At 37.2% G+C, this 10,620-nt stretch overlaps 1 protein-coding gene across 1 annotated transcript in view; it reads right to left on the bottom strand.

Moving 5' to 3' along the window:
- Positions 1 to 104: 104 nt before the first annotated feature.
- The window catches only part of LOC140165923 (sodium/glucose cotransporter 4-like), a 30,432-nt gene continuing 19,916 nt past the window's right edge, over positions 105 to 10,620 (bottom strand). Inside the window, exons 9-14 of the mRNA XM_072189267.1 lie at positions 10,273 to 10,380; positions 8,120 to 8,318; positions 6,685 to 6,856; positions 4,186 to 4,407; positions 1,164 to 2,782; positions 105 to 869 (exon numbers count right to left, since the gene is read on the bottom strand). Coding sequence (XP_072045368.1) covers positions 2,492 to 2,782; positions 4,186 to 4,407; positions 6,685 to 6,856; positions 8,120 to 8,318; positions 10,273 to 10,380 — 992 coding nt within the window. The 3' untranslated portion in view covers positions 105 to 869; positions 1,164 to 2,491. The remainder of the gene's footprint in view (positions 870 to 1,163; positions 2,783 to 4,185; positions 4,408 to 6,684; positions 6,857 to 8,119; positions 8,319 to 10,272; positions 10,381 to 10,620) is intronic.

Genomic DNA, 10,620 nt, shown 5'->3' with positions numbered 1-10,620 from the left:
TGGTCTATTGATCATTGTAAATTTGATACTAGGAACAAAATAAATTTGAACTTGAAATGATAAGAAACTAATCCAGTTCTGTTATCTACTTGTTTTATTTCATTTTGCGTATAAACTTGCACATAATTATTAAATATTGTATATACATTTTGGGAGAGTAAATAATGTAATATACACAGAAATATATATTGCACAATAGACTTTAACACTTTTACAACAGTTATTTACAAACAAACTGAGGGTTTCAACAGGATCGCCGTCGGACAAGCATAAAACTGTCAAGCTTTCACCAGGTTTAGCTCCGACTTCTTACAGACAAAAAAGATGTCTTACCTTTCTCAGAATCCATTGCAACATGATACATCCCTTCAATTCATCAAATTACACTTTCATTACTTTTCTTTGTACAGGTTCTCTTTGTTTATTTTGAGAATAGACTGGCTAAACATGGGTTGATAGTCAAGAAATAAACATATTTTACAAGATCTGGATGTGCTCTGTTCAGTGAGGCACATTTTGTCGCTATTGACCGATGTTGCACCAGATGACAAATCGGTTCAGAAAATTGAAATGGGAAATGCATTATGGGAAGTGTAAGATATTTTCTCTGGGACAAACCTATTGGAGGAGTTCTGCATGTAGACTACCTTTTGTCTACAGTGCATCATGACAGACAAGGGGATGTCTACATGCAGGACTACTAGTTTTGCCCCGAAGAAGTCGGGGGAAATTGTGATGCAAGCTTGACAGTTTTGTACTTGTCTGATGGTGAACCTTTTTAAACCCTTAATTATAAACAAATGTAAGGGACTGGTCTATCGAGAACTTGGGGGAACAGCATGTGACCACTTTATTTATTTTACAATAGCCTTAGACCGTATGCAGAGTCCGAGTATTAGACATATAATATTTGATGTAACATATCTATGTTATTTAATCTAGTCCCATTCTATTTCCAGTAACTTAAAAGTTTTAACAAATGTTTGATGACGTAAAATCGATAATATGTTATGTATAATATCTGGTAGAAATATATTATCGATTTTACATCATCAAACATTCGTTAGAACTTAAACATTACTGGAAATAGAATGGCAATAGATTAAATAACGTAGATATGTTACATCAAATATTTTATGTCTAATAAAAATCTGCATACTGACCTTATTGCTCTTTATCTGATTAGGCCTGAATTTTAACAGCACAGTCTTCAACAAACCGGATGTACACTTATACTTCCAAGCAAAGAACAATGATAACTGCCAATCAATTGGGATGAAATCAAAACTTGACCGCTGATTGGCCGCCAGTTACTGGCAGTTGAAATGCGTTTCATTGTTTAGAGCAATAGAAACTGGCTCCAACCGGACGGAACTGGTGGTCGACGGCTGGTCGAGTTTTGATTTCACCCCTTATTTAGTATAACAATACATGTAGTATTTTTTAGTATGCTGCTAGCAATTATAAAATTCATACTTTTTCCCACAAGTCAATACCTTGGTAAGTCACCACTGCCCAGGATCATAAAGAGCTCAGATGCATAAAGGCCATTTTTAAACACTTTGCCCTATATGCTGGCGAAGTTATGTAATAATCGGATTTACTACCATAGCAATAGGTGAAAACAATTTTTGAATATACCGCGCTGCAGTGGTACGTTCACATGGTACCTCTGCTTTGAACCATATCATGCTGATCACTTGTACCTGTAAGATTAGATCTTTGAAAAGCCCGGTATTGTATTCAATCTATGATTGCAGACATGCACACAGGTGATAATTGCAACCTGCTTGTAGTGCTGCGCGATATATTCAAAATTATTTTCACCTATTGCTATGGTAGTTAATCTGATTTATTACATAACTTAGCCGTCATATAATGCTAATTTAAACTATTGACACCCTACTTTAAACAATTCATTGTTTATTTTTGAAACTGATCAAACACAGCACGTATATTCTTAATATGCATATATCTTGGAAGAAAAAATGGATATTATGTGACCTGCTCCCACAAAAGAGCGTAAAATCACAAGTTGGTAGTTTCGAGACACCTGGCTGCCGAATCTTTGTATGATGCCCACCTGTACATGCCCACCTGCCTTTGCGAATGGTGCACAACATGCACAATATGGCATTCACAAAGGAAAGGACATCCTACCGGCTTGTACACATGTGCATCAAACAAAGAACAGTCAGGTCTTGAAACTATTAATTTGCCACTTTACGCTCATTTTGTGGGAGCACATCACATACCGATGTTTGCATCTGAATTCTGCATATGCACCTGTGGCGATTACTCTATACCATGCTCTCCCCTTAGGCATACCATATTAACATGGCCAGATATGCCACTGCAAGTGGTATCATATTCACACTGATAGTAATCATTGCATGCTTTGTCATGTCCAGTTTCTTCTGCATCCTCTTCTCCCAAGTGTCCTCATCCTCATCATCAAGTCCAATTTCTTCCCCCTCCATCGTGGACATTCCTAGAAACCAATAGCAAAATTTCTTCCATTTTGATGGTGGGGTTGTGCCTTGATTCTGATCCACCTGTGGTGATGAAGCCGTCTTCGTAATTGTCGCACTACCGTGTTGAGTTTGGGGGCATTTTTATCAACAAGATGCAGATTTTCATTGCTTTCATTTGAAAATTTAGTTTCTTGAGTTTGATCCGAGTCCATACGTTGATATTGTTCAGGATGTCTATCGGCTTTGATGACTTCTGGTGAAACTCTTTTTTCGGTGCTATTCCGTGACCACCAGGTCAATCGATAGAGCTAAAGAAAAAAATGGTGACATAGATAAAGCTTAAAACATGTGCTAAAGATTGAATAACTTGGGCAGGCCTTCACAACTAACTTACTTGAACATGTTGAAGTACCACTGTATAATTTTAGCAACCCTAGAAGCATCACTATTCACTATCCTTGAGAGTGGAATGACTAATGGGTGGGGCCCTACTCCAGGGGCAACATCCAATTGGGGGTTCAAGGTATGCCAAGAGTGATACAGTTCATCTGACATGACACAGTTCTTCAACCCCAATACATTTGTACATTCCTAGGATGACCTGTCAATGTGTCGGGTACAAAGACTCATACGCCACTTTAATATGAAATGTCAAAATTTGAGTCCATGCTATTGGAAATGATACCATTTTGGCTCAATATTTGAGGCATTTGTCAGGTGTAAGTCAATTTGAGATTTTAAATACAATTTTCTAGATGAATCAAGGAATATTTTGATACAAACATGTAGCGGGTCATTGCATTATTTTCTATTAAAGCAGGCATGAGAATTTTTCTGCTTTTGCAGGATTTCCTGCTTTTTTGTGGTCCAAATTTCTGCACTTTCTTTTAATTTCAGCCTGTTTCTGGCGTTTTTAGCCTCTTTTGATGCGCTTTTTCATACTTTTCAGGTTTTTTCATGGATGATCATTCTCATGCCTGTTAAAGGTACATGGCCAGATTGACAGCCTCCCCCCACAAAATCAGCCTAATATTTGGTCAAATAGGATTGCTGATACTCTTACTTTTCACTTAAAAAATAAACACTTTCAACTTATGTCACCAAAAGTGGTTCATTTTAACATCAGTTTTGTTTTGAAATAAAATGGAATAACTTGAAATAAAAATAGCAACTTTATATCAGGAAATTGCAACATCTATTGGCAAATCCAGACAGAGTACTTGGTACTGATGTAACATTGTCATTATTTCTGAATTCTGTCTTTCACCCGTTTCTGAGCGGCACTCTGCCCGCCCACTACCTCTCAGTTTAATCCCCTACCCACACTCAAAATCATGGTTTTAAGGTGGTACTACACCCCCTGATAAATTTTGTGACTAAATTTTGCATTTTTTTTCAAAAAGTAACTAAACACTGGTAACAAAAGCTATGTATATTATAGGGGCGAGAAATCCAATTACTTAAATTAATTCAAGACAAGTGGTTCATTATATATGTTAAGAAATGAGGTACATTCTAGCAGTACCTCTTTTCTTATCATAAATAATGTACCGCTTGTCTTGAGTCACTGAAATTCCAGTGTAGTAACTGGATTCCTCGTCCCTATTATATACATAACTTTTGTTACCAGTATGTTATTATTTTTTGAGAAAAATGCAAAAATAGTCACAAATTTATCAAGGGGTATAGTACCACCTTAATAGAAACTTACCCCATTTTCTGGGATTGGTGATGTGCAGAAACTAATTCCTACTATGATAACAACAGCTATGAAAAAGTTTATGGCTGAGAAGTACATGTAATGAATCATGATGGCTTGGATAAACGGCGGCCGTGTGTCGAGTTCAATGCACTTTGGGTTTGGATAGGTGTAGTCTAGTATGGTCCGTATAAAACTGAGAATAAAACATATGATGAGGCTCCAAAATGCACCCTGTGGAAAAGGATAAAACAATAACTTGTTACTGCACACATTTAGTTTAAGTCTCAACTTATGCTAGTGTAAATTCTTATACGCTGGCGAAGTGATGTAATAAATCGGATTAAATACCATAGCAATAGGTGAAAACAATTTTGAATATATTGTGCTGCACTACAAGCAGGTTGCACTCATCACCTGTTTATGTCTGCAATCACCGGTCTTTTCAAAAATATTAATCTTACAGGTGTGAGTGATCATCATGATATGGTTCAATGCAGAGGTTCCATGTGAACGTACCAGTGCAGTGCGGTATATTAAAAAATTGTTTTTCACCTATTGCTATGGTAGTTAATCCGATTATTACGTAACTATGCCAGTGTATAGAGGTTGTGTGTGAAATTATTGATTGGCTCCAAACAAAGGATTTGAACCGGTGTCCTTCACCGTAATCATGGCGCAGTGCAGTCCATTCAATCAAATGTTGTCATCAACCTATTTGATCGTAGTGCATTTGTTATGTGTATGAGATAAACTGTCGCGGTAGTTTGCAATCATGCTTTTGTTGAATGCATTTGTGAAGTCCGCCATATTTACAGTATGATACGTCATATGCACAACCTCTATAATCTTGAAACTATACAAGTCTCTGGTTACACCAAACCTGGATTATACTATGCGAGCATGTAGTCCGCCCAAGGAAAAGAACTAAAAGGTCTTCGAAAAAGTTCATCCCGAACATCCAGCATCTTACATATGAGGAGAACCTGGAGAAGCTGTATCTTAATGCCACAATGGAAAAAAGAAGAGAAAGAGTGGACTTCATCCCAACATACAGAATACAAATGTTGTCATCAACCTATTTGATCGTAGTGCATTTGTTATGTGTTTGAGACGAACTGTCGCGGAAGATGCAATCATGCTTTTGTTGAATGCATTTGAGTAGTCTGCCATATTTACGGTATGATACGTCATATGCACAACCTCTATAAGCATGGGCATGGGCTAGTCATGCATTACATAATGCGCAACTAGCATAGGTACTTTGCTTTATCGTCTATTGTCTCTATTCAAGACTGAACATCAGTTGCTTTGAGAGTATTGTGAATAGTCTTAACATTTTGCTTAGACCTAGGAATATCCTTCGGTTTCAGAAGAAAAATGTTCAGATTTTTATACCCTCAAAATTACTAATGTGAGGTCATTAACCTCCAATTACATTGTAGTTTAAAGTATATGCAAAGAAGAAAGCATTATCATAAGAAATCAAAATCACTGAATTGGGCTATTCTAGTTAAAATCCATACACATGGAAAACATGACTTTAATCTCCCCCACATGGAGTGTGAATTGCAAATGGGGTTATGACTGAATGGGTGACTCCATTTGAAATCTACACCCCATGTATGAGCTTGTATGGAAGATTAAGGTCATGTCCGGGGGTCATGTCTTCCACACACCTTTGTTTCATAACCACTAAGGTATAGGAGATTTTTGTTTTAGCTATAGCCCCCTCTTCAGAAGTATTTAATTATATTTGTACTTGCTCAAGTATCATTTTATGCAAATTTTATTACACAATTTGTTGCCGTTCTTTTTTATGAGTATTTAAGGGGGTACTACACCCCTGCCCAATTTTGTGCCTATTTTTGCATTTTTCTCAAAAATTATAGCGCATTGATGACAAGTAAGATATGTATATTATAGGGGCAAGGACTACAACTACTGCACTGGAAATTTTATTTCAGCAAAGACAACAGTTGTGGAGTTACAGTCAAAAATGAGGGAAAACCAATATTTGATCAATAAATCAATAACTACTTGCCTTGAGTTGCTGAATTTTCAGTGCAGTAGTTGTAGTCTTTGCCCCTATAATATACATATCTTACCTGTCACCAATGCGCTATAATTTTTGAGAAAAATGCAAAAATAGGCACAAAATTGGCCAGGGGTGTAGTACCCCCTTAAGTGCCTAAAACGGCCTAAAATGAGGCTATAGCACCCTTTCCAGGCTTGTCTAATAAATCTCCATAGACTTTACATGTAAAATGAAAATGTCCATAAAAAAAGAACGGCAACAAATTGTGTAATAAAATTTGCACAAAATGCTAATTGAGCAAGTACGTATGCAATGCACTAGTTTTTGTGAGGGGGCTATACGAAATATTTTTTTATGTATTGTATGTATGGTCTTTTCAAAAAATAAAATGTCCATCTGAAACATAGGTGCACAGGGGGTGTATGGATTTCAATGGGAATAGCCCATATTTTTTAGAGAAACATCATACCTACCTTCTCAGTCGTTTTAGGCCACAGCACCGCCAATAAGAAGACAGCGAATATAGGTGATGTCATGACGTTAGATATGCTATTAATATATGTAAACAATTGACCATTGTTTCCTCCTTGTTCAACAATAGGTATCCATAGGATAGATGCTATCAGCATTAGAATAACAAAGCCCCTGCAAAAAATATAAAAAGATGAACATGAAATTAGGAACTATATTTGATTTTGAAGAAGAGCATTCAATGTTGTAGGCTATACATTTTGTGACATTCAGAAGTATCAACAGCGCATGACACACAGGGGCGTAGCAAGAGCATCAGGGGCCCATGGACAAAGAGCAGTACGGGCTCTTTTAACTAGGGCGGGATTTACCTTTTTGAGGGCCCTGGGCCAGACCAAAATTTTGAGGCCCGAACTCACATGCCGAGGACTGAAGTCAGTGCCAAATTTTAGTTTATGTATAATGCGGATGCATTAAAATATAGAGGGGGACTGACATATTTTTTTCCCATGTTACTAGGACATTTGCGCGCAAAGCACGTGAAAAAATCAATTTCAGACTACTTTAGCCCCAAATCAACATGAATGTTGTTATTTGAATGTGCGCGAAGCGTGGAAAATTTTACAATTTGCCCTATTTTGGCCAAAAAATGCTGTTATTGGGGTTAAAAGAAAGATGCATAGGGCAATATTAACATCTCCATTATCACCCCTTATTTAATTTTTGCTTTAGTGCTCGGGCCCGAGCCCTCGGGACCATGGACTTTGTCCACCCAGTCCCCCCGCTTGCTACGCCCCGTATGACACAAAGGGTTTCTGATGGCACCAAAATAGTGTTAAAATGTCTACAACCCAGGATTTTTAATTGGAAGGGTCATCCCCTGGCTATGCCCTTGACCCTGGTCATACATGTATACCAGATAGGCCAGGATCACATATAAGAATGTCAAAGTATAAGTTTCTTCACACATGATCATGTTGCAAGGAAAAACCATGGATATCAATGGGGGGGGGGCATTCCCCCATGTTTTTAGATGGGAGGAAACACAATAAATTTAAAACTGCTCCAATTGGACCTTCATTTTGAACATTTATTCAATTTTATCAAATTAAAAGGCTTCAATTTGGCACTCATTGTGTAAAATTGTCCAACTTCAATGGAGGCACATCCCTCTCAGATACCCCCTCCATTGCTCAAGCAGGCTGCAAAGCCCGGGATGCAAGTAATATTTCAAACTTTCACATATTGTGCCCCCCATGATCAACTTCGGATTACGTAATTTTGAGGGGTTTGCCTCAAAAATGGGGGGGGGACTGGGGCGGAAGAAAAATATTGGGGGGGGAATGCCCCCTTGCCCCCCCATAGCACCGCCACTGTCTGTGTTATGCTCATGCAGTAAAATAACTTCTAATCTTAATTTTTAATCTTCATACTCACCTCCCAACAATCATAAGTTCCCTTTCATTTTTACGAAGCTGTTCATGTGACAGATGTCGCGTAATGTGATCGTGTGTCGGTATATCACGTATCTTTGTCCAGATATCCAAGGTGAATATGGTACTGGCACTGTTGAAGGCTGAGGCTAACGAACTCATCAAGGCTGATAACATTACTGCTGTGAGGATTCCACGAAGGCCTGGGATGGAAAACAATAAGTGTACAATTAGCATATTCATATCATCCTCTCAGAGCCAATACTAGGCATATTTGAGGTAATAGTGCAAACATGCCTAATTCCAATGTCATAAAATACATAATTTACTAAATTTTTAATGAACAAAAAACCTGTCACCAGATGAGCCTCAGCTCAATCATGAACCTTTACACTGGGTTTCAGAGCAGAACAGCAGTCCCTTGCTCAGATTGATGCACACGCCCTGTTAATGAGCAACATATGCAGAGTTTTATGTTCCCTTCAAGGGCGTCAATCTGCGTCGAGCAACATTTTGACGCACAATCGGCCAATCATATTATCGGTCTGTTGCTATGATTGTCAGAGGATTGATTCAGCCAATCAAAACTCCACTTCTGTGTTTACGCTCTGCACGCTCTCAAAATGTAAACAACTGCTGTTCTTCTTGGACAAAAACTGTAGTTTAACCTAACTTGAAATACAATTTAAATTCTCCTATATTTGGTTTTTCATATACTAGACTTGTACAAGAATGTCAGCATAATGTAGTCTGAATTTTGGTAAATAAATGCAATATGTTAATTCTCTATGCCTGGGTATGGGGAACTCTGTACAAATCCAGTAGGGGATCTGATTTCAAAGACAGATGTAACCTTTCAAGTGTCTTCATATTTTGTCAATATTTCTGAAAAGAAATGGTTTAAGGGTATTTTGCTGATTTTAACCATTTTTAAGGGCTGGGGTATGAACGTTTGGACAGTATTTATTTTGGGACATTAGAACACATCAGACATATCGAATTGCATTCTGAATATGAAGAATGTCATTCTGATATCAAATAATTTTATTTTTGAAATTTGCAATTTAATACACATTTTATGGCAAATCATTAAAATTGATATTTTTGATATTTAACAGTACTCAAGTAAACTTTATAAATCTGATGATTTATACTTAAAGTGTATGTAGGTGGGATGAAAAGCCGACGATCAATTGAAAATTTGGACCTTTCGAATTGAATATATGGATTTTTTTCCAAAACACCCAAAAAATTAGGTCTTTTTGGGAAAAAATCCATATCTTCAATATGAAAGGTCAAAATTTTCAATTGACCGTCGGCTTTTCCTGCCAGCTACATACACTTTAAGAATATATCATTATATTTATATAATTTACTTCGAGGACTGTTATATATCAAAATTTGAAAAATATCAAATTTTTATAATTTGTCATAAAATTTGTATTATATCGTGATTTTCAAAAATGAAAATTATTTGATATCAGAAAGACATGCTTCAGATTCAGAATGCAATTCGATAGGTCTGAGGTGCTCTCATGTCCCACAAATAATACTGTCGAAACGCAATAAACGGTCATTCTAGATCCCTTAAGCAACTTCAAAATTTTTTACAGATTTGTTTGGTCCTTGACAGATCTGTGAAAGTCCCTCTCCATGCGGGTGTCAACAGCAGATGACAAGTTTCAATTTTTTTTAGAAAATTAAAAAATGTCAGAATTGTAAATTTGCATGACCATATTTGCAATCAGCATGAAAAATGCATTAAAATGAGTACAAACAAGCCTGGTATTGGTTCAGTGGTTCTTGAGATTTATGAAAAAATATCTCAAAATTTGGGACTTTTTATGTTGAAGTCAATGGCAAGCACCCAGAGCATTTGGTAAGAGTCTAATCACCATGAGTGGGATGCAATATTATACTATTCAGCCAATTCCTTCAGTGGTGTCTGTCTGCTGCATCTGATTATCGTGTAAAAAGAACAAGGGCACACGATGCTACGCAGCTTGACCAGCAAATGAGCTGCTGGTGTGATGGTGACATGATGACATGATTCAATTAGCCAATCAGAACGAACCCCACTTCCGTATATGCCATAAACTGCGCCAAATTGGCAGACGGCTGAAGAACCATGCTGAAAACTATAGTAGGCCTACTCACCATTTGGTAAGAGCCTAACCACCATGAGCGGGTAGGCAATATTAGTACATCCATCAGGATTATCGCATACACGTCGACATGCCTCAGCTCCCACACAAGCTACTTCATCTAAAAATAAACAGAATAGGCTAATTAAATTTTAATATTCAAGCACAGTAGTAGGCGCCTATTACTGTTATGCATGGCCAATCATCAGGATTGTACATGTAAAATAGTGACAAATATGCAGGTACTATTATAAATATACTGTAAAGCTTAAAATGTTTGCATGACAATTGGGCTATTCCATATTCCTGTGGAAGATTTTGGAAATATCTTCTACAGGGGGAGTATGAGTTTCAAATGGAA

This window comes from Amphiura filiformis, chromosome 12 (genome assembly GCF_039555335.1).
Source record: "Amphiura filiformis chromosome 12, Afil_fr2py, whole genome shotgun sequence".
Taxonomy (NCBI): Eukaryota; Metazoa; Echinodermata; class Ophiuroidea; order Amphilepidida; family Amphiuridae; genus Amphiura; species Amphiura filiformis.
The sequence above is the reverse complement of the archived record's forward strand: the minus strand, read 5'-3'. Positions and strand labels throughout refer to the sequence as shown.